This window comes from Cibotium barometz, chromosome 19 (assembly GCF_041138505.1).
Source record: "Cibotium barometz isolate CiBa-2024 chromosome 19, ASM4113850v1, whole genome shotgun sequence".
In the NCBI taxonomy this organism is placed as follows: Eukaryota; Viridiplantae; Streptophyta; class Polypodiopsida; order Cyatheales; family Cibotiaceae; genus Cibotium; species Cibotium barometz.
This window is the reverse complement of record NC_141064.1, coordinates 31,135,632-31,160,407: the sequence shown is the minus strand read 5'-3', so window position 1 is coordinate 31,160,407 and position 24,776 is coordinate 31,135,632. Positions and strand designations below refer to the sequence as shown.

At 45.6% G+C, this 24,776-nt stretch overlaps 1 protein-coding gene across 2 annotated transcripts in view; it reads left to right on the top strand.

Moving 5' to 3' along the window:
* LOC147628450 (Zim17-type zinc finger protein) overlaps positions 1-22,955 on the top strand; it is a 31,231-nt gene extending 8,276 nt beyond the window's left edge. The window contains exons 2-4 of one of the 2 annotated variants that reach the window (XM_086813602.1): positions 22,201-22,310; positions 22,409-22,534; positions 22,614-22,955. In XM_086813602.1, the coding sequence (XP_086669728.1) occupies positions 22,201-22,310; positions 22,409-22,534; positions 22,614-22,733 (356 nt within the window). In that variant the 3' untranslated portion in view covers positions 22,734-22,955. Of the gene's footprint in view, positions 1-22,200; positions 22,314-22,405; positions 22,535-22,613 lie in introns of both variants that reach the window. The other variant, XM_086813601.1, reaches the window with a different exon arrangement.
* The last annotated feature ends 1,821 nt before the right edge of the window (positions 22,956-24,776 follow it).

Sequence of the window (24,776 nt, the reverse complement as noted above, 5' to 3'; positions counted from 1 at the left end):
ACCAACCATTGTACCTGCTGTACCGGCTGAATGGAGAGTTGTACTTGCTGTACCCTTTCTATTGCATGAAGACCCGTGGTTTTTGGGGAAGAATCAGTTCCCACACGGAGGTATATGGATTATATTGTTGGCTCGGCATTTCTACAGCCTATGTTCCGGCTCAGTTGCCTTGTGTTGGGCTGTGTTATGGCATTTGTATATGGACGATCCGGCATCTCCCGTGGGGAGAGTAAGGCCCTCAAAGCTTGTACATGATATTATTCTCCTTGGGTAATAAAATACTCCAAGGGGGGGGGTCGGCCCATTCCGGCCTCTATGCGGTGTCACACGTGCAAGCTCCATTTTCAGCATTTGTGGATTTTTTATCCTGCTTTATGTTTTATGCAAAGTGATGATGGATATGTGTTAAGGCTGTGGCCATGTTTAAATGTTTTAATATGCATTGATGGTATCAACAAGTGTGTCAAAGGCCCTAGTCCCCCGGGCCCCGCCGCCGCGAGTTACATTGGTATCAGAGCATAGGCTTTCTTGGAAGCGGAGGCTTCCTTCTATCAATAAGGAAGAGAAAAGATCTGGAGTGGGGACCACACTTACCATCATTGCTATTAAGCATGGCCAGCCACTTCAGAGCCTATGAAGCAAGAGCATGAACAATAGACAGCTTGATCTAAGGATTTATGAATTCACAAAATTTATCTTGGAAGTATGGAGTTGGCTTTATGTGCACACGTTTAGCACTCTTTCCATATGGATATTGTGGATTATATATTATCAAGCTTACAGGCAAGCTATATGGAGATATATCTCAAGATATCTTAAGGATAGCTAAGTATACTTTGAGTTTGCAAAGTTGGTACTTTTGCTATTTACTATGAAGTGTTTTTGATGTTCACTAACCCTTGTATAGCTATGCAAGGAGAAAGGTGTTGTTGTTTGCCTTGAGATGGTTTCAGGGAAACATTGTTTATGGCTCCCTTTAATGGGATGAATTCTTTTCATGGCTCCCTTTATTGGGATGGAATATATCTATGGAGATTTCTTTCTTGGACGAGATTTATATAGATATTGGGCTTAACAGGCAATTTCTATGGACGAATCTGTTCGAGTTTATACAGAAGAAATCTTTGGTTATCTCATGGATATGATGCTTTTATGGATTAAGTTCACCTCTACTCCAAGGTGTGTGGTTAGCACGGAGTATGTGGTAAGAGTTATGGTATACAAGGATTATGGTATACAGGTGTATGGATTCTTGGACTTCTTTTCTAGGAATTTGGATCCATCCTCAGGTTTATGGATTATGTTTATGGCTCCCTTTTACTGGGATGGATTATTCTTTTTGGCTCCCTTTATTTGGGATGCATTGGACTTATGGAACTCATGGTTCACTTACCTTGTGTAGTGTTCTCTTGTCCTACGTGCTCTCTTGAAGATTGTTTCTACCATGTGAGGGTGGAACAATAGAGGGCAGATGGAAGGGAACATGGGCACTTCAAAGGGTAGTGACAAGCACAGCATACCCTGTGTAGTGTTCTCTTGTCCTACGTGCTCTCTTGAAGATTGTTTCTACCATGTGTGGGTGGAACAATAGAGAGCAGATGGAAGGGAACATGGGCACTTGAGAGGGTAGTGTGAGTTGGTGGCCGAAATGCCTATAAACTATGTGTAGCAGAAATGCGTATGGAACACCAGGTTATTTATGCCTGCGAGTGATTATTTTCAGGACTCCTTGTTTAGCCGCCCTGTGTAGTATTTCTCTTGTCCTAAGTGCTCTTCAAGATGTTGCTACCTTGCTTGGTAGAACATAGAGCCAATGGTAGAGAATATGGGCACTGAAGTCGGGCCGGGCGTCAAGGCAGCTCCTTGGTGATCTACATCGACATACCATTGTTTTCTAAATGTTGAATTTCATATGCATTGGCATGGATTATGCTATCTGGACTTATGGGACTGTTTTGTCTCACCCATTTATCTTGGGACATGATTTTGATATTGGTATTATGGAGACTTATTTAGTCTCGCCCATTTCTTTGGGACATGGATTCTTCAGTTATATTGGATTTTTTGAGACTGTCTCGTCTCGCCCAATCGATGGGACATGATTATATCTTGAATATATGGCTTGAAGCTTAAAGTTGCGGACAACTTTTAAGAAGTTGGGGAGGATGTCACCAACCTGGACATTTCCCAGTCTGAAAGGGGTCTGGTGGACTCCAGGATGTTTAAATATTTGGAAAGTACAAGCTTTGGGAATGGGGGATTATCCTAGAATACAAAGGCCACACTCCTAAAATTTAGGAGAGTTGCTATTTCTGGCCCGACTCCGATGGAAATTCTGTTCGCGTCATTACATCTGGAATTGAGCAGATACCAAGAGTTGGCAAAGTGCCTATGACAGAATGTCTACCAGTTGGGATATTTTTAGAGGTAAAGATTATGGAAGGACCCATCTCTTAGATTGGGACATGTGGCAAGAAAGTGGACCAAAGTGAGACAAGTGGCCTCACACTTGTCACTTCAGCTATTGTGTGGCTCTCCACTTGTCATCGTAACCTTCTCTTGCCATTTTAGCTCATGGGAGGCCCAAATCTATAAATTGGAGCCCTCTCTCTTCATTAATGGAGGCTCTCTTGCTCCACACTAGCCTCTACCACCGTTACAGGTTGCCCTAATGATGGCTACTCTCTTTCTCTCTCTCTTGAAGGCTGCCCATGAAGAATACCGGCTGTTGGGGACTGTTTTGGAGGCTTCCATCGCGAAGAAAGACTTAAGGCAAGGGTATTCAATCATTTATTATGATTTCTAGCCATTGTATGTGTTGTACCAGCATTTGTACTTGCTGTACCTGCTGTACCAGCCACCGTATCGGCTGTACCAGCCACTGTACTTGCTGTACCTGCTGTACCAGCCACCGTACCGGCTGTACTAGCCACTATACTTGCTGTACCAGCTTCTGTACTTGCTGTACCAGCTGTACCAGCTTCTGTACTTGCTGTACCAGCTGTACCAGTCACCGTACCGGCTGTACCAGCCACCGTACCAGTTGTACCAGCCATTGTACCTGCTGTACCGGCTGAATGGAGAGTTGTACTTGCTGTACCCTTTCTATTGCATGAAGACCCGTGGTTTTTGGGGAAGAATCAGTACCCACACGGAGGTATATGGATTATATTGTTGGCTCGGCATTTCTACAGCCTATGTTCCGGCTCAGTTGCCTTGTGTTGGGCTGTGTTATGGCATTTGTATATGGACGATCCGGCATCTCCCGTGGGGAGAGTAAGGCCCTCAAAGCTTGTACATGATATTATTCTCCTTGGGTAATAAAATACTCCAAGGGGGGGGGTCGGCCCATTCCGGCCTCTATGCGGTGTCACACGTGCAAGCTCCATTTTCAGCATTTGTGGATTTTTTGTCTTGCTTTATGTTTTATGCAAAGTGATGATGGATATGTGTTAAGGCTGTGGCCATGTTTAAATGTTTTAATATGCATTGATGGTATCAACAAGTGTGTCAAAGGCCCTAGTCCCCTGGGCCCCGCCGCCGCGAGTTACAGCTAACCAGTTGTCTTTGACATGTACGTAAGTTACTGTACTTTCTCGCCCTAGTACATGTTCTGATTGTCTGTTCAACTCTAAAGTTTTTGGCTTCATGATCTTCTCCGAGTTTATGAAGAAGTGAATGGCCATAGAATCCACATTCTTCTAGATCTTGACAACTCACACAACTTTGTTAACTACAAACTTGTGCAGAAATTGGATCTTGATACGATACTAACGATCATACATATGAGGTACGCCTACTTGCGGGTTGGCAAGTATGGGATCGAAAGGTGGAGATGCTACCAATCCGGATTCAGGACTACAAAGATACTCTGGAATGCTATATTATGCACCTAGAACATGTAGACTTGTTATTAGGGATTGAGTGGTTTAAGACTCTTCAAGTCCAGATAGATTGGTCTAGTTATATTTTTTCTTTTGAACATAGAAACACCCAGTATAGTATCTTAGGTGATTGTATACATCCCTCTCAGGGACCTCTTGTAAATACAGTTGATTTTGGTAATATAATGGATTCTTCTTTGTATACTGCTTTCCATTGTGTATTGATTCCACTTTCTTTATTTCTCATACCTTCTATGGATGTCAATGAATTAAGTGTATTTGAAAGCAAAGAATTACAGAAGATACTTGATTCGTTTCAAGATGTATTTCCTAACGAACTGCCATCAGGCTTACCACTTGAAAGGATAGTAGATCATCGTATTGACCTGGTCCCTGGTGCTCACCCTGTTAGTATTCCACCTTGCAGGATGAGCCAAGCTGAGGAAGATGAGTTGGCTAAACAACTCGAAGACTATTTGAGGATGGGCCATATCCGTCCAAGTAAATCACCTTGGGGTGCACTTGTGTTGCTTAGGAGAAAGAAGGACAACACTTGGAAAATGTGTATAGATTACAAGAGATTGAACAAGCTGACAATTAAGAACAGTTATCCTCTCCCTAGATCAGATGACTTGATTGACCGGTTAGCAGGAACGAAATATTTCACGAAGATAGATTTACGTACTGGCTATCACCAGATACGTATTCATGAAAGGGCCTTTCGGACTAGGTATGGCTATTACGAGTTTCTCGTATTACCTTTCGGGTTAACCAATGCTCCAGCCACTTTCCAGCAAATGATGAACGATCTTTTTCGTGAACATTTGGAGAAATTTGTGGTTGTATTCCTGGATGATGATTTGATATATAGTCGTACTCTTGAGGATCATGTTATACACCTCACGATTGTCTTAACTATTTTAGGACAGAATCGACTATATGCTAAATTAAGTAAATGTGTGTAACTTGGTTGAACACAATGCTAATCAATACACTTAAATACATTAAGATTTGATGGACACTTGTTCAAATACAAGAAGTAAATTACTGAATTGACAAGAGATACACAATGAGCCAAAACGGCCGACCCCTCCCTCAAATAGAGTATATTGATCTTGGGAGAATCAAGTACATAGTGTCGTGGGCATTTCTGACCAGATTTCCATACCAATGCATATGAATACAGTATTGCAAACAAGTGGTTGTCGATGTAGACATGCAATCCACACTACTCTCTCAAGTGCCCATGTTCCCTACCATCTGCTCTCTATATTGTTCCACCAATACATGGTAGCAACAATCTACAAGAGAGCACGTAGGACAAGAGAACACTACACAGGGTATGTGATCTTGTAATCCGGTTCCTCCCTCCTGCTACTTGCTCCCATATTTAAGCATAAAAGCTTACCAATAGCAAGAGGAGTCGATGACAGCGGAAGTCTTTGTGATGGAAGTTCTTGGAGTGTTGAGATCGTTGATTTGTCGCCTTTCTTTGCGACAAAAGTCTTCAAGAGGATGAAGGGAACCTCGGGAAAGCTTCCCCTATGGTTCAACTTGAGAAAGGAAGGCTGAAATTAGGATTTTCAGCAAAAAGACCAGAAATTACAGCAAAAATGAGAGCTGTTTTGCTGAATTTCAGTCATTGGGAGTGAGTAGGAGAGTGATTAGCACTTGGAAACACTCTTGGAAGCTTGGAAAACACCCTAGCAAGTCGGGTATGGCTATGGAGAGCTTGGAAATGGAGAGAAATGGTGGAAAAACAGAGTTTTCAGCCTCCAAAAATCTTCATGAAGAGAAAACACAAATTTTCTCTTAATAAGTAAGTGAATTGGGGTCCAATCCGGTGAAGGGACATGGGAAGATGCCCATTTATGAGTAAAAGGGGAGGATCAGGTCGTCTTGGACATTGAGTCTTGTCCGCCTCAGGACTTCAGTGAGTGTGAACTTGGAAGCGGTCATAATTTATAAGTGACTTTTGGGCGCCCAAACTTTAATGAAGTGGGAACGCACTCACTTATAAATATTGGCTAAGTCCTAAGGGCTATTTGAGCCTAGATTGGGTAATACTTACCATGTGTTTACATACCACACAACCATGTCAGCAGACAGTTTCACACGCACGGTTCACGGGCAGGCGTTTCCTTACCCGGAACTACACATTGGTGAAGCAAGCATGAAAACAGCATGCAATTTCAATTGCAAGCAAGCACATAAAGATGCTATGCAATGCAGCATTGGTATGGACAATCCCCGTTCATGAGACTATACCAAAATAGACGTGCTTCAGGCAAGTACACGAGGTACCAGACCCAATGGAACACCAATCCACCAAGCATTTCCGAGCATGTACACGGAGGCACAAGTCCCAACGGAAAGCCAAGTTTACAGTATCACATGAGTGGCATCAATCCCTGGCATAAACAACTGCCATGGGCACCAGTCCAATGTACATACATGATAAGAAAGCACGGGTGGACCAATTGGGTGGCCAAATGGTGACATCCCCTTGGCTTCTAAACAGTTGTCTGCAACTGAAAAGCATCCAAATATGTCTGAAGCACATGCGGGCAATCTTTGAAGAACTCTTCACCTATCCATTTAGCATCAATGGGAAGATAGTTCTTAAACTTCACAAGGTAACGCCTCAGAACTTTGCCTGCAGCAAGCTTGCGTTCCTTGTGATACACAATCTGCTCTGGCTGCAAGATCTCCTCAAGCTCATCCACTTCTGGTGGATCCTCAATGACCATTTCACTGGGCTCCGGCTCTATATACTTGCGAAGGAGACTCACATGAAAAGCATTGTGTATGTGCCAATGACTAGGTAATGCTAATCTAAAAGCCACTTCATTGATCTTCTCGATCACTCGAAAAGGCCCATAGTACCTGGTTGCAAGCTTAGGATATGCACCCTCTTTGCCAGGCCTCTTTGCAAGTCTTGCTTTCTCAAATTTCAGCAATACCCAATCATTCTCTTTAACATCCAATTGCCTTCTATGCTTGTCGGCAGCCTTTTTATGCTTGTCTTGTGACCTTGCAATGGCTGTCCAGCAAAAGCAATATCCAAGTCTCTTACATACTCATCAGTTGCAAATATCTCATCCTTTGTGCGAAGGATGGGTGGCAAAACCACCTTACCATAAACAATCTCAAACGGGGCCTTTTCCGTAGATGCATGCACCGTGTTGTTGTATGCAAATTCCACAAGCGGTAAGTACTTCTCCCAAGAAGACTTCTTATCTGCCACATAACATTTCAAGAGATCCAACACGGCTGAATTTGCAGCCTCACTTTGCCCATCCGTTTGAGGGTGATAAGCTGATGAGAAGTCCAATTTGGTGCCCATATTATCAAATAAGGCCCGCCAAAAAAGACTTGTAGTCTTGGGATCTCTATCCCCCACAATGGACTTCGGCATTCCATGATGTTTGAACACTTGTGCAAGATATATTTTAACTATATGCTCAGCTTTGATGGTCTTTTTGACCGGCAAGAAATGAGCTTGCTTGCTAAACCTGTCCACAATTGTCCAAATTGCATCATTACCCTGTTGGGCACGTGGCAAGTCCATAATGAAATCCATTGTAATACTTTCCCATGGCTGCGTGGGAATAGGTAATGGCTGAAGCAAACTTGGTGCCTTTGGCCTATCAAATTTGACTTTTTGACAGGTGATACATGCACGTACATGTGCCTCTATGTCCTTCCACATACCTGGCCAAAAGAAATACCGCTCAATCATGTGCGTAGTAGGCATTATGCCTCTATGACCAGCATATGGAGGAGTGTGGCACTCATCCAAAACCTTTTGTCTCATGTCAGACACCACACATAAGCAATTATCTTTCATGAGATAACTCTCTTTAATCACATATGAGGCATGTGCATGACCAGCCACAAATCAGCCCAAATAGTGGCAAAATCAACATCCGTATGATACAAATCACGCATGGTAGACAAGTCTCCATGAGAGGCAACCGAGATAGCTGCTACATACGGCTTTCGTGACAATGCATCGGCCACTACATTCTTCTTTCCCGGGGTGTGCAAGATCTGAAAATGAAACGTAGAGAGGAAATTGGCCATCCTCATATGCTTCTTTGACAACTTAGTTTGCATAGTGTGTCAAAAAGTCAAGTTTGACAGACACAAGACACCTGGTTTGCTTTAGCCTTTACCCATTCCACAGGAACCATGGGAAAGCATTGCTATGATGATGCTAATAGATCGTTTTAGCAAACAGGCACAATTTATTCCTGTGAGGAAAACAATAAAGCCAGAGCACATGGCAAAGTTGTTCTTAGCTCAGATTTTCAAACATCATGGCATGCCCAAGTCAATTGTGGGGGATAGAGATCCTCGGACTACCAATCTATTTTGGCGGGCATTGTTTGATAATATGGGCACAAAGTTGGTCAGAGTGAAATAGTAAATTCATCTGTGCTTGATTTGCTCAAATGTTATGTATCTGAGCAGAAGTCAGATTGGGAAAAGTATTTGCCATTGGTTGAATTTGCATACAATAACACAGTGCATTCTTCAACTAATAAGGCTCCATTTGAGATAGTCTATGGCAAGGTGGTGCTTCCACCTATCTTATGAACAAAAGATGAAATCTTTGCAGTAGATGAGTATGTCCGTGATTTGGATACTGCGTTTGCACAGGTTCGGACAGCCATAGAAAGATCTGCTAAGCAGAAAAAGGCAGCTGACAAACACATGCGAGAGGTGGTTTTCAAGGAAGGTGATTGGGTATTGCTAAAGTTTGAGAAAGTACGTCTTTGGAAGCGGCCGGGTAAGGAAGGCCGGTTTCCTAAGCTTTCAAACAGGCATTACCGGCCATTCCAAATTTTGCAGAAAATAAATGAAGTGGCATATAGATTGGTATTGCCCGATCACTGGAAAATCCACAATGCCTTTCATGTCAGTTTGTTAAGGCCTTATGTGGGACCACCTCCTATGGAACCAGTTTTGGAAGATCCGCGTGAAGTAGATGAACTTGAGGAGGTATTGCAACCTGAGCAGATAGTTTTTCATAAAGAGCGCAAGCATGCAGGTGGCAGGTATCTTGTGAAGTTTAAAAACTATTCGGCTATGGATGCAAAATGGATGGACGAGGATTATTTTGTGGATTATGCGGAACTTTTGAAGGCCTACTTGGAAGCTTTTCAGTTGCGGGCAACTACTTAGAAGCCGGGGAGGATGTCACAAAATTCCTTACAGCTTCTATTTTTTCTACTGTTCATGTGTGGCATGTGGAGCTTGACATGACATACATGTAAGGCTGGTGTAGCCTGACATGGTGTGTCTGTGTGGCATATGGAGCCTGACATGACAGTACATGTATGGCTGATGTAGCCTGACATGATAGTACATGTGTGGCTTGTGGGGCGTGACATGGTGTACATGTATGGCCATGGAGCCTGACATGATGAAAGTCTCTGGGACTAGCTATCTTGGAGATCTTGTGTATTTATGTTTTGGGAAGGTTCTGAAAGGATCATGAGCCCTCGACATTTTATCAGATACAACTGAGCAGATGGGTGTTTCTTCCAATATAATTGCACTCATGTGTGTGCATGACTTTTATTTTATCTTTGGATGACTTATCTTGTTTGCCTGGACAATGCCTGAGATTTTTGCCTGTGTTGTCCATGGGGCCGGGGATGCCTGGGCACCCTGTGGACTTGTATGTGCACACGTGTTTGGGATTGACAGATGGTCTACATGTGTTTTGCAGGTGGTAAGTATTCCCAAAAACTCAATTTACAGCTTTGAGTTCACATGTTAATAATTATGGGTGCAGGTTCATACTCACTTATAAGTGACTGGACAACTTATAAGTGAGTACACATTGAGCAGGACTTATTTAATACACGTGGCGGCCAAAGACCAGGCACTGGACATTATTTGGACTCCCTTCATGCAGCCGCCCCTTTCTGGACCAGAAAAGCACACGTGTGGGCTATTTTCAGCAGGGGAGTCTCCAGTATTAACAAAAACTCCAGATTGAGGGGGGCGCAGGCTTTTCAGGGTGCATGAGGGCTGGTCGGCTGGTTTTTCAGCCTGTTGGCAAGTTTCTACAGCCATCCATCGCGACTAAAGTTCACCAGTTGCATGGGAGAAGCTGGCTGACTCTTTCTGCATGTTCTCCACTGCCAGCCGGCTGATTTACAGCTTGAATAGAGGCTGGACAGATGTTAAGAAGAGGTAGGAAGAGCTGGTCGTGGGCTTCTAGAGAGTTTTCCTTCTGACCGGAGGTTTGCAGGCTTGTGCACAACTGCTGGTCGCTTTCTTTTGTGGCTACAGAGGGCTGGTTGATTGCTGAAAACAGCCTTTGAGGCTGGTCGACTTGCCCTATGAGCTAGACAGAAAGAAGATGAAGATGTTGAGTTGTCCCGGGCTGATGTGGGAGTGCTATGGGCTGTCCATAGTTGTCCTGCATGTGCTTGATGCCGGGAATGCTCACTTGTGCTAAGAATTGTGAGCAAATTCAGATTATGTGATGTTTTCTTGTTTTCATATTGTATTGGAAGAAACAGGTGCAGCCAATGGTGAACCCTGGGCACCCGCAAAGTTGTATTGGAAGCAGACTCCTTTTTGGTAATCTAACCATAAAAGGGGGGGTCAGCCCATCTTCTGGCCCCTAGTGTGGTGTAGTGTGCAGATTTGTCATCTTGTTTTATCTGCCATGCATATGTGTATCCTCAGATTTTTCGTGTTCAGTTGCTCCTTCCGTTTTCAGTTGTCCCTTCCATTTTCACCATGACATTGATGTGGAGAAAGTCTTGACGTTGCTAGAAAGCAACGAGCTCTATGTCAATGAGAATTTTATTTATTCGAGGTTCACTACCTTGGATACATCATTAGTGCCGAGGGCATCCAACTTGATTTGGCCAAGGTGGCCGTGATTGTCAATTGGAAAGTACCACAGACTGCTTATGACATCAGATTCTTTGTGGGTATATGCCAAGCATACTCCATTCAAATAGACAAGTTTTCTTACCTCTCGGCGGATCTCACCGATATGCTCAATTGTGTCAAGACTAGAAGGCATCGGATTCGAATGACTCCACGAGCATTGGAGGCATTCAAGAATCTCAATGTGGCGTTGTCAAAAGCACCTTGTCTAGCGCTTGTCTCGTGAGACGAGCCATTCCAAGTAATCACCGATGTGAGTAACATCGCAATTGGAGGTGTGTTACAACAGAATGACCATCTAGTAGCTTACATGTCTTGTAAGTTATTGCTTGCGAAAAAGAATTACTCGGTCTACGATTGGGAACTCCTAGCAGTTATTCAGGCCTTGAAACATTGGAACCATTTCCTTTATGGCTGAGAATTTGAGGTTCGCATTGACCATTAGGCATTACGTTGGATTCAGACAATGCCAAGTGCACAGTGGAGTGCCATACAGCACCGTTGGAGCCAGATCTTCCAACAGTTTGGTGGTATGATCGGCTACCTTTCAGGAAAGGCTAACCCAGTGGCCGATGCTTTGAGCAGGAAGGTAACAATGACTTTGATTCAGACCACTAGACTTGACCTTGTTGGTATGAGACTAGATGACATGAAGCACACGTACGCTGATTTCGAGGAATTTGATACACAGTCGGAACAGGCATTGGATGCCATAGGGCCATGCCACTTTTTGATACACGATGGATGGCTTTTCTACAAAGGTCGACTTTGTGTCATGAAGTTGTTTCGGGCAGCTCTTCTCCACGACGCCCATGACGTTGTCACTGGTGGTCATCGGGGCATGAATTCGACTTTGGAGAAGTTAGAAAGGCAATATTATTGGCCACGAATGAGACGAGATGTGTTTGCATATGTGCAACAGTGTGACGTTTGTTAGAAAGTGTGAGCTCCTCGTGGGAAGAAGATAGGGTTGCTATAGCCTTTATCAATTCTCGAGGGACCTTTCCAAGATATATTGATGGATTTTTCACGAATCTGCCTCCTAGTCTGGGTAAACGTAATACTTAGTGCTTGACTATTGTTGATAGATTTAGCAAATTTGTCATGCTTATTCCATGCAGGGCCAATGTGACCGCCGAAGATGTTGCCCATTTGTTCATTTGGCAGCATCGGTACTCGATTGGCAGGATCCCTAGGACCATAGTGTCAGATTGAGATGCCAAGTTTACCAGTCATTTTTGGAGGGCATTGTTTGATAACTTTGGTACTAAATAGAAATTTTCGAGTGCATTTCACCCTCAGACTGATAGCCAGTCAGAAATCTACAACCAGTTGGCCTTTGATGTGTTGAAGTATTATGTTCATGATTAGCAAGGTAAGTGGGAATCGTATTTGTCTTTAGTTCAAGTTGTTTTGAATGATTCCTTTTCTTCAGCTATAGGCAAAACTCCATATGAAGCAGCGTTCGGAAGACCATTCCAGTCACTATTGACTAGACCTCGTCTTCAGTACTTGAAGCGAACAGAATGTCTTACCAGGAGATTTGGAGTCAGTGTGGCTAAAGCATAGGAGGCCTACACTCGATAGGCCAACAAAGACCGAAAGGATGTGAAGTTCTAAGGAGATTGGGTTTATCTGCGGATCATGAAGCAAAGACTGAAACAGGTAGGCAAGCGATGCCCAAAGCTATCATTCAGGAGCTTCGGACCTTTTCCCATCAAGAGAAAGATTAACGAGGTTTCAATGAAGTTGGAGCTATCTCCGAGCTGGACTATGCATGATGTGTTTCATGTCAGTTGGCTAAAACCGTATGCAGGTCCAATCCCTTCAAAAGTAAAAGACGAAGCGGAATCAGATATAGTTGATGAAGCTGAAGTGATGGTTCCAGAATAGATCCTTTTGCATCGCTTCAAGCATGGCTCAGGCCGAAGACAAAGGCAATTTCTCACAAAGTTTTAGGACCGAGGGACCCATGAAGCGGTATGGCTTGACAAAGAGTTCTTCGACGACTATCCGGCTTTATTGACGGACTATTTGGAGACTATGCAGCTTCCGTCAAGTTAAGAAGAAGGGGATGCCACGTGCATCCCGCACTTGGATGCCACGTAGACATATCTGAACAAGAAGGTGCAGGACCTGGAGTGGAAACTTGTCCCATGTGAGCCCAGCTTGGGACGAGTCAGCCAGGGTTCCACTCTATGCGTCCGAGGACATGGGCATATATATAGCCAGGTCTACCCTCCCTCATATTCATTGCTTAGCATTATTTGCTGCAGTCCCTCACATACGAGGCCTTCTCCCCTCTTGCTTGGGACATGTATTATTGGTTGATGGTATTGAGAGCAGGTTTATACCTGTGTTTCCTCTCCATCTCTCTCTCTCCCTCTCTCTCCTATGTTTGCACTTTCCATCTTCCGCTGTGCATTCTATCATGGTATCAGAGCGCCGGTGATTTGCAGCGTTGGATGCTCCCTCCTCTCCCTCTTGCGTTTTTTCTTCTCAGGTTTGCTGCTCTTCGCCTGCCTCTTCCAGGCGCTTCTCCATTGCAGCCCGAGGTCATCCTTTACAGATTTGACACCTGAGATCCCTTTCACACCTATCGGCTGCTCTGTTTTCAGGGCAGCAGCACCTTGGAGTGTTGCGTTTTTTTCTACAGGTGGTGTTTTGCAGCAAGTCTTGAGTATTCAGCAGCAACTACCCCCCGTAGTGCTGGCAGCTTGTTCTGTGCAGGACAGCAGCAGCATATGTGCTGTGTTTTTTTCTCCTATCTCTTCTATGTTTCCAGAATCTGCCCTATCTACTGCCCGTTACCTCTGCGTTTTCAGATTTGCAGCACATTTTTATGGACTGATTTCTGCTGGTAGCTTCATTCGTTGGACCCGAAGGTACCTTCTCTTTAGCGTTTTTCCTCATAGAAGGTGTGGAAGCTGGTCGACCTGAATTTTCAGGTTTGCAGCCCTCTAGTTGGCTGCGTTTTCTTCTCCAATGGACACATATCGCATGCAAAGGGGGTTTTGTGTGGATTGTGGCTTTGGTGGTAGTTTGGTACTTGAGGAGGACACTGAATTTTTGATTTCATTGAGCGTTTTGCTGATTTTGGAGCATCTATACTTGTGTTTTGTTCTTGGCCTACACAGTTACCGGGTTTTCTTCATGTTCCTTGCCTTCTGTTGGCAGTGGAGTGCTGTTTTTTGTTGGACAGTAGTGTTTTTTGATTGTGTTTTGCTTCCCAAAGGAGTTTTCTACCCTCAAAGGGGGCCCATCTCCAGCTACATCACTTGAGGATCAGTTTCGGGAGCTATTTTGTATTTGTGGAGACTTTCTTCTGTGACAAGAGTTTACAGATTTTGGAGGAGAGTAGTGATCTTTTCAGAGATCCTGAGTAGAGTTTATTTTTGTCCGAGCCTGTGTTCTTTGCAGTGTTTGCAGAGAAAGGAGGGTGTTTTGCCTGTGAGGTGTGATCCTTTCACATGGATCACTTGTTTGTTTCTGATTCTTGGGATCTGATTCTACTTATGGAATAGTCTTCTGCTCTTAGTGATGCTTGAGGATTTTGTTACCATTGCAGTTTATATTCCTGCTTCCCTTCCTCATTGTGAGGAGTCTACCTCTGCCTCTCTTTGTGATGCTTCTGAGGATGCCTCTCCCCCTGCCAGTTCTGCATTGGGTTTGATGCGGTGTGTAGGTTTGTTGTTTTGGAGGATGGACTTTTGGACTCGGTGGGATGTTTTGGATCTGTGGTTGCTAATCGTGCCTGGGGCACAGTGGTACTTGTCATGTGCACAGTGTGTATCTACCGTGTGCTACACGCACACAAGACTAGCTTCGAGGTTTGGGGAAGCTTGGAGCTAGGCAGGCTGATTGACGAGCTGAGTTAGGGATAGACTAATGGGCGGGCACCCAAGTATGGACGGGCGGGCAGGCGCCCAAGTGTAGACGCCCGATGACCGGCCAAGAGCCTATAAAAGGGTGGCCAAGGTTAGTCATTAGTGATATAGAGTCTCGCGTGTCTTTGTGAGAGCTCTATGGTCAGGAGCTTGGATCTAGTGCAGACGTGCACTTGCTTCATGCAGCCGAGGCCGGCAACAGTCTTGAGGCCCGCGAGGGTAGCTTCGTGGCGGTATGGGACGTCACGAGGTAGAGATTGGTCGGTACGTCCGTCTAGTTAGCTCAGCTCGTGGCTCGGTGGGGACAGCCAAGACTTGTGGGCTTGCCCACGGTTGTCAAGGTTGGGAGGTGAGTCAGGCCTGCACCCCCGTCATGTTTGTTTGGTTTGTTTGCAGGTTTCGAGTCATGTACCAAGAGCGTTTTACAAGGAGATCCTATGGGGATTTGACAGTGGTATCAGAGCAACCCTCGTGAACGAGCAAGTCGGTAGGTAGAGAAGATGAGGTCAAAAGAAAGGTATGGGTTCGAGAAGCTTGCTGTTTTTTCTGTGCATACTGCTGTTTTTCAGATTCAGTATGTTGCTTTTTGAAAGAATGGCTGTAAATAAAAAAAACAGCAAATAGATCTTGCAAAGAAGCACATGTGCAAAAGAACTGAAGTAGAAAACTTGTTATCTGCTGAAGTAGAGTATGAGGGCTGCCTATAGGTGCATACAACCAACAGCAATGGCTGAATAATGAAGTGCTAATGATGCTAACCCAAGCCATCTATTTATAGGTTGGACAAGAGCTGGTCAGTCAGTATAAAAACAGTGGGCTGGCCGACTATGCAAAAAATACTAGAATAATGTCTAAAAAATAGACAAAAATAGTAGAAAAATATCTAAAATAAAATGAATGCATGGCCTCATAAATCTGGCCAGATACAGCATGAAATATGCACATATATGCCCAATGTGGAGATGATAATGCCAACACCTCCTCTTCAACGCCAGATGGGCGGACCGACTCCAGCACGCTGAAGGAAGACCTCCAAAGAGTCTGAAGGAACAACCTCCTCATTAAAGGCACAAAGCTTGCGAAGATATGGTACATCTGAATACCGAGAAGGTCTTCGGAAGAAGCCACGAGAGGATTGAGAAGATATCGAAGACGAAACAATAGGATCAATCTGAAGAGAGAAACCCTCAGGAGATGGAACCATAGACGGTACCTCCTTTGCATCTGCAACAAGTATCGAGACCGAAGTAGACTCCTCCTCTGAAGAAGGAGGAAATGAAATAACCACTGGAACAAACTGATCATCAGTTTTAGTAGAAGTTGCCAGGTTCAAAGTAGGGACAGGCTCCAAGATGGTAGAAGTTGCCAGGTCCAAAGTAGGGACATGGGGACAGCCTCCTCTGAAACATAAGAAGGAGAAGCAACTGCCAAAGGAGGAAGCTGCAGAATATGTGAGGATATCTCGGCAAAATCATCCACCTGCCCAGTAGAAGAACCACTATCCTCCTCTGAAAGAGATGAGAGAAAATCTGCAATAATAGCATCACACAAGGGAAGGGAGATACTCATCCAAAGGAATTAGAGGAACTGAGAAGGTCTCTATCAGAAACTGTAAATAATCCTCTGTTGTGGATAGGGCACTGACTTCCGGATCAGAAGTCTCCTCTGTGATCACTAGGATGGACTCATCCTGCTCTTGTGAAGATGAAAGAACATGGGGGATCATAGACAGCAAGAAAAGCCATCTTAGCATGAGACTTTGTACCCTCCTCTGTCGTTGGCGAAGAATCTGAGCCATCGGAGGAGGACTCTTGTTTTGCTTTATCTTTGGCTTTAGCTTTGCGGGAACCAGCTTGTCTAGCAAAACATTTGACCTCAGAATGACCAAGTCGGCCACAAAACTCACAAGATTTCTTCATCTTGGAACCCTTGTTGCTGTCAGAATCGTCGTCGTCAGAAGATGACTTTGTGGTGACTTTCTGCTTGTTGTTGTTGGAGTTACCTTTTTCGCCTTTGCCTTTGTCCTTGCCCTTGTTAGAGGCAACAAAAGCAGACTCTGACTTGCCTTTTCCGCGAAGCATGCACTTGTCGTGGAGATAACTCATGACTTCCTCAAAAGGGGGGAGAGGATCACGGAAATAGATGTGATCTTTGAAAGAGTCAAAGGATGATGACAGCTTACCAAGCAGTTTATGGATCGGGTTGTTGATTGAGCTCCCATACTCCTCAAGCTGCCTCTTGATCCTTGTGAATTCCCCAATCTTATCAATGATATTATACGAGGCACTGATGGTAATCTTCTCGAGATCCGCCTCCAACTTAGCAATCTTCACGGAAGATACTCTCCCGAACCTCCTCTGAATCTCATTCCACATTTGACTGGCATCACTCCGGGAAGATATGAATTGTGCCTAGATAGATGGTGTCATACAATGGATGATGATGAAACGGGCCCGTGCATCTAGAACTCCACGAAACGCGGGATCCACCAAGTGAGGAGTGGTGACAGAGGGCCACACGTGCTATGGATTTTATTACCGGATTGCCAAGAACACATCAAGGCCACGATTCTATTTGGGTTGTGGTAGATCGCTTGACAAAAATGGCTAGATGTTTACTAACCCGGAAGACCATTACAGCTACGCAATTAGCAAGGCAGTTTATCGAGCAATTGTTTAGACTGTATGGGTTACGGCAAGACATAGTCAGTGATAGGGACTCTAAGTTTACGAGTGATTTTTGGAAACTTGTTTTTGAGAAGTTGGAAACAACTTTGAATTTGAGTTCCTGAGATCATCCTCAATCTGATGGCTAGACTGAAAGAGTGAATCAGATTTTGGAGGATATGCTTTGGCATATGTATCCAAAAGACAGAGTTCATGGAAGGATTATCTTCCTATGTTAGAATTTGTATATAACAGTACTAAGTATACAAGTACAGGTTTTAGTCCTTTCATGCTTATGTATGGTTTTCAACCTAGATCACTTGTTACAGTGAGATTCTCAGGACTTCAGCATGATGGAGCACGTAATTTTTTGCAAGATATGCAAGAAATGTTACAAGTTGCGCAGGAATCTATTAGAAGTGCTCAAGATCGAGACAGATTTTATTGTAATAGACAGCGTTCACCCAGAGAGTTCTCGGTAGGAACGATGGTGTATTTGCAAGTTCCGAAAGATTCTGAGACTTTACGGACAAGTCGATCTCCGAAATTATCCCCTATATACTGTGGACCATTTCGTATTACACGACGGATTGGTTCAGTTGCATATGAATTGGAGTTGCCTTCTCATGTGAAAGTTCATCCTGTATTTCATGTCAGTAGACTTAAGGAAGTATTGGGTGGAACAGACCAGTTAGTTACTCCTCAAGAAATCATAGATGTCGAGGACATGACATTTGTTCTACACGAACCTGAAAGATTCTTGGATTTCGTGAAAGAAGATTGCGTAATACGCTTATCACGGAATACAAGATCAAGTGGAAGGATCGTGTTGAGGAGGACGCTACATGGGAGACATTGACTACTCTTCAGAGAGATTACCCTGGCTTTTTAGTGAGCTCAGGAGTGAGCTCTTAGAGGAAGGGGAGTATGTCATGTGCACAATGTGTATCTACCGTGTGCTACACGCACACAAGACTAGCGTCGAGGTTTAGGGAAGCTTGGAGCTAGGCAAGCTGACTGACGAGTTGAGTTAGGGATAGACTAACGGGCGGGCACCCAAGTATGGACGGGCGGGGGCCCAAGTGTGGACGCTCGATGACCGGCCAAGGGCCTATAAAAGGGTGGCCAAGGTTAGTCATTAGTGATATATAGTCTCGCGTGTCTTTGTGAGAGCTCTATGGTCAGGAGCCTGGATCTAGTGCAGACGTGCACCTGCTTCATGCAACCGAGGCCGGCAGCAGTCTCAAGGCCCGCGAGGGTAGCTTCGTGGTGGTATGGGACGTCACGAGGTAGAGATTGGTCGGTATGTCCATCTAGCTCAGCTCGTGGCTTGGTGGGGACAACCAAGACTTGTGGGCTTGTCCATGGTTGTCAAGGTTGGGAGGTGAGTCAGGCCTGCACCTCGTCATGTTTGTTTGGTTTGTTTGCAGGTTTCGAGTCATGTACCAGGAGCGTTCTACGAGGAGATCCTATGGGGATTTGACAATACTTCTAGAGTTTTTTGGATTTGGATCGAATCAGGTTGGGCTTGTACCAGTCCGACGACATCTTTTTTCAGAGGGGGATGTGGAGTCCTTTCATCTGGCGATGCCTACCTCAGTGGACTGTGCTTATGTACAGCATTTGGCAACTCATGGTATGAAGTTTGAGTAGATGGACCTCATCTTTTCTACAGTATCTTTACATCTTGCGATGCCTACTTTTTTCGAGGATGCTTCTTTTCAACATTTGGCAACTCTTGGTCCAAAGTTCGAGCAGATAGACTCAGAGGGTTCCAATGAGGAGCATCCTGCTTTTCTCAAGATAAATTATCTTCAGGATTTGATCTTGGTTGGTTTTGAGGTTTTTCATACCTTCTCCAAGCTGGATACATGACATTCGACTTCGGGGAGTGTTCTTACACTTGGGTTTGGAGCCATTATTTGGAGCAGCACGTCGCAGCCTACATGGTTGTTTTCTTCCAGAGGAGCGGTGTACCTGGTAGCTTTTTCTGTTGCTTTTGTAGCGGAGTTGCTGAGGAGATTGCTTGTGGAGCTTTCTTGGTACCTGTTTTTGCAGTCTTTCATCTATGATCGAGGATGGCGTCTTTGGCTTCTTTGAGTTCACTCAGCATCCGGTGCTGAGAGGGTGTGTTAGACCATCTCCTTGCTGTTGACTTTCTATGTGGTGTCCTATTTTTAGCCTTTAGGGCTGACCATGTTAGCTTGAGGGGCTGGTCACCCCTCACATATTTTTCCCATAGTTTATCCCCATTTTATGAAGTCTTGGATATCTATGCTAGTCGTGGAGGATTTGTCCTAGGCGTGTAGACCTAGTCGGCTGCCTCTACATGGGCATATATATACGGGTGTACCCTCCCTCATATTCATTGCTTAGCATTATTTGCTGCAGCCCCTCTTGCTCGGGACATGTATTCTTGGTTGATGATATTGAGAGCAGGTCTATACCTGTGTTTCCTCTCTCTCTCTCTCTCTCTCTCTCTCTCTCTCTCCCCCCCCTGTGTTTCCACTTTCCATCTTCCGCTATGCATTCTATCACTTAGCAGGGTGTCCCATATATGGCATGAGGAAGTGACTCCCGAGAGGCTATGTAAATACGAAGGGATGGAATCTCGGTCGTCCAAGCTAGAACCGAAGCGGCTGTGGGGGAGATTCCATCACTCTCCTAATAACACCACCTATCATTGGGAGGAAAGGATGGTATTCCTTCTTGAGACTAGGAAAGCAAACTGTCACGGGAAAGCTTGAGATCCAGCTAGGGGGTTGGACGTTGGCTTGAAGCCGTGTTGCACCCTCGCAAAGAAGACCTGGGCCGTATTTAGTGCGACGAGGCTCAGTTGCATGACTCTGTCCAATGGTGCAGGCAAATCAAACTCATGGAGGGGGGGGAGGGGGGATCACTGTCGGGGAACTGCTGAGATAAATGCTCATAACGGTTCTCTCACAAAACCATATCCTCTTGATGGGCTTGGCGGTGCTGCTTTGCTCTAGAAGTCAGATGGTGGTTCTGCCTTAGGGTAACGGTCTGCCACTCTCCTGCATTGGGATTGATTGAGGCTGGGCCCTCGTGCTGTGATGCATGCGGGTTGGTATCCACCCCACTGCCGTGATGAGGATCTGAAATGGGAACCCGTGGGGGGGGGTGGGGGGGGGGACCCACTGGAGGCGCCCTTATGGACTGACGGTGAGGACACACTCTAGCAAGGTGTCCCATCTGCCAGGAAATGAAGCATTGGTGTTGGAGGACGGAGCACTCAACTCTTTGCAAAATAGGATCTCCTCGGAGGCAAGGAAGCGATATGGCATGAGGAATTGACTCCGGAGAGGCTATGGAGATACAAAGGGATGGAATCTGGACTATCTGAGCTAGAACGGAAGTGGTGGTTTGGGGGGGGGATTCCATCACTCTCCCAATAACACCACCTATCACTAAGAGGAGAGGAAGGTATCGCTGCCTGAGATTAGGAAGACCAGGAAAGCAAACTATCATGGGAGAGCTGGAGACGCTAGCCAGAGGGTCGGACTTTAGTTCGAAGCCATGCTGCACCCTCACAAGGAAGGGTTGGGCCGTACGTAGTGCGACGGGGACTCTGTCCGATGTTGCAGGTGAATCAAACGCAACCTGGTAATTAACCATGCCCCAAGGGATGAATATCAGTGACCTTTCCAGGCTTGCCAAGAAGGCTTGCTTGTAATAGATTCCTGAGCTCTCCACGTGCCGGGTGGCTACCCACAATCTTGCAGACCAAGGTGGAGGCCTCTAGAGATGCAACTGTCAAAGTGAGGATTTGGAGGCGCTTTTGAGAAAGAAAGGCAAGGGATGGCGGCCTCGGTCGGGGATGATGGAGCGGCTGCCATGGAGTCCTCTTGGAGGTTCAAAGACCAGAAGTTGCCATAACTTGCCTAAAAGAGAAAACTGCCCGAAAGCTGAAAGCACCTGTCCAGGGAGATCAAGAAGAGGATAGGGAGGGGCGGACAGAAGGGGCAAGCGACAGAGGCGGAAGCGTGGGATGCAAGTAGGGGAGCTGGGCGGTGCCCGGATTGGAGGCGGCGGCACTGGGGAAGGTGAGGAGGCAGACAGGAGGCAGGGTGGCGCGAAGGCAGATGGCAGAGGGGGAGAGCATAAGTTGGAGGCGGAGGGCAGGGCGGCACTAAGGGAGAAGGCAGATGGCTTAGGCGGGAAGGGCCACAGGGGAGGTGGAGGGCCGTGAGGCGGGAGGCAGCGGGGTGAAGGAGGGGGGGCTGCACACAGGAACAGGGGGGGTGCAGGAGCGATGGCAAAGGCAGGTGCAGTCGCGCGTAGGGTGGAGCTCCAATCATCGCCCTCTCTTGCTGATTCTAGTGTAGAGTTACAAAAAAACTTCCTCTTTATGAAGGATAGACTAGAGTTAGAAAAGTAACTTCCTTTTTGGAAGCAGTTCTAAGCTTTAGTACAAAAGTAACATCCTTTTTTAAGCTCCAGTTACAAAAGTAACTTCTGTTTTGGAAGTCATTCTAGAATTTGAGTCACAAAAGTAACTTTTTGTAAGAAATGGAGACCAGAAGCCTATTTATTGGGCATTTCAATCTTAATAGCTCTTTTTTCTAACTTCTCTTTCCATCTACAAAGTCAATGAAAATGCTAGATCCTTATCATCCCCTCTTACCTTGAACGGTTTTTTAATTTAATCTAGCATTAAAGTCCTCCAATATCCCCTATCATGATGTAACCATGCCACTCTCCTATCATAATCTAGCATACAGGCCTGAGGCATCAACCCAGATGATTGTTTGCTTTCTTCTTGGTGAAACAAATGAATGTGAGGAACTCGTGCTCATTGCTTTTATTTCAAGACAAATGCAGTTGATGGAGAATCAAGTGAGAGTCATGCTCAAAGACGACTGTCAGCAATTGCAGCTGCCTTGTCCTCAGCAACACCTGAAGAAAATCCCACTTCTTTCTCTTCGAAGGAAAGTGTAATTTTCTAGCGAATCTGAGTGCATTAGTGGTTTGTGTGCATGCTCGAGTTTGCTATTATTGACATGAAGTTGGGGGGTTGACAATGCAGGAACTGAAGCTGGATTTGAACCTTCCAAGAAGAAGATTGCAGGTCTCTTTCACGTGTGACGCTTGTGGTGTGAGGAGTCAACGGTTGATAAATCCTAATGCCTATGCACGTGGGACAGTTTTTGTACAGGTTGGGCCTTTGCTATGGTCAAGTACATTCATGTTTTGAAGCGGCTCTTGTGGTAAACTAAAGATTTATGCTCCCACAGTGTGCAGGGTGTGAAGTGTATCATAAACTGGTAGACAACTTGGCCCTGATTGAGGAGTATGATTTTAGAGAAGAAACAGATAGTAAGGAAGATGAGGTGGACATGGAGGTGGTGGAGTAAGAGATGTTATCTTGATGGCATGCATCAACTCTTTTAAAAGAATGAATGAAGAACCTTCCACTTCTCATGATGGGTTTGCAACCTTAAGCTGTGTCATTCTGCCATGCTTCAAAGCTGTGACTCGAGTTGTAAAACGGAAAAACTTGATGCCTTAGTTGGAGATAATGACTCTACAAAGGTAAGGAAAGCAATTTTTTATATAGATTTTATCTTTTAGTGTTGTCTCGAAGTTAGAGGCTACTGCTGGGATCATTTGGCAGCGCTCAGCTCTGGTGGTCGGCTGACGGCCCGAGTGCGGGCCAACCATCCGCCACTCTGGCAATTGAGTCGTCTGCATCAGTTAGGGCTTGATGCTTTGCTACCAGGGAATCTGTCTCTCTGCCCTTTGGGGAGGATCTAAAGGTGAAACTAGGGGGACCATTGGAGGCGGTCTCCTAGATTGTTGCCGAGGGCAAGCTTTGGCTAAATGTCCCATCTGCATGCAAATGAAGCATTGAACTGGAAGGTCTGAATACTCCATGCGTTGCTGGATGGGGTTGCCCCAGAGGCTAGGAATAGATATGCAATGAGGAACTGAATGCGGCGAGGCCACATAGATGCGGAGGGATGGAATCTGAGCTGCCCGTGTTAGGGCCGAGGCAGCAGTGGGGGGGATTCCATCACTCTCCCGATGGCACCACCAATCATCGGGAGAAGAGGAAGGTATACCTTCCCAAGGCCTGGGAAGCAAACTGTCATTGGGAAGCCCGACACGCCAACCAAAGGGTCAGACATCGGATCGAAGCCGTGTTGCCACCACACAAAGAAGGCGTGCACCGTATGCAATGCAAGGGGGCTCAGCTGCATGACTCAGTCTGACGTTGTCGGCGAGTGAAACTCCACCTGGTAGTATCCACGCCCTAGAGTGTGAATGTCTGTGATCTTTGCTTGTAGGTCTGCTGAGGACTCGAAGGTGAGAACTTTACATGCAAGCAACGACGGCCTCGGTCGGGAAAGACAGAGCGATTGCCATGGAGTCCTCCTGAGGGTGAAGACTAGAAAATGTTGAGGCTTGCCAAAATGAGAGATGCCCCGAAGAACTTGAAAATCAATTGCGAGGAAGGGGAAACAAGGAATTGGGAAGGAAAATGGGGGGGGGGTGAGGCGGGAGAGATGAGAGAAGAAAAGAAAGAGAGAAAGGTGGAGAAGAGGGAAGGTTGGAGGAGAAAAGGGGGGGAGGCAGGGTGGCATTGAGAAAGGGGCGAAGGGGAGGAAAGGGGGGCGAAGGAGAGGGAGGCCAAGGAGGAGGGGGGGGGTACAGCGAAGGGGAGGGGGAAAGTAAAATGGTAGGCGGGCAAGGGGCGGAACAAAGTGATAGGGGGAGGCGCAAAAACACGTGAAGTGAAGGGGGCACGAAGGCAAGGGGGGACGTAGGAAAAAATTCAAACTGTGGGGGGGAGAGAGAGAGAGAGAGAGAGGAGAGAGAGAGCTCACGCAGTGCATGACTCTTGTAAAACTCCTCTCACATATGGATTTATGCAACCAAGGAGCTATTAATGGCCCTTCTCAACCAAACTAATAACATGCATGAGAATGAGTTTTCTACTTCTTAGTTACCTTAGATGTTTCCTAAGCAACTATCCTCGTCTTGTCTGGAGCCTTGTGATGACATTACGGGGGACTACATAAACAAGTCCTCCTTGTGTGCTTAACAAGTTAAGGCGGACTAAAGTGGCTTATGCTCTTACCATTGGGGTGATTGTTACTCTGTTCAGACAATCTTTGAAAGCATGCTCGTATCCACACTGGCATTGGATATAAAGATAGAGTTGGGGCACTTGGTGATATGAGAATTACTCTTGTTGAACAACAAAGGGAAGGGGGAAAGTAAAATGGTAGGCGGGCAGGGGCGACAAAGCGATAGGGGGAGGCACAAAAACACGTGAAGTGAAGGGGGCACGAAGGCAAGGGGGGACGTAGGAAAAATTCAAACTGCGGGGGGGGGGGAGAGAGAGAGAGAGAGAGAGAGAGAGAGAGCGAGCTCATGCAGTGCATGACTCTTGT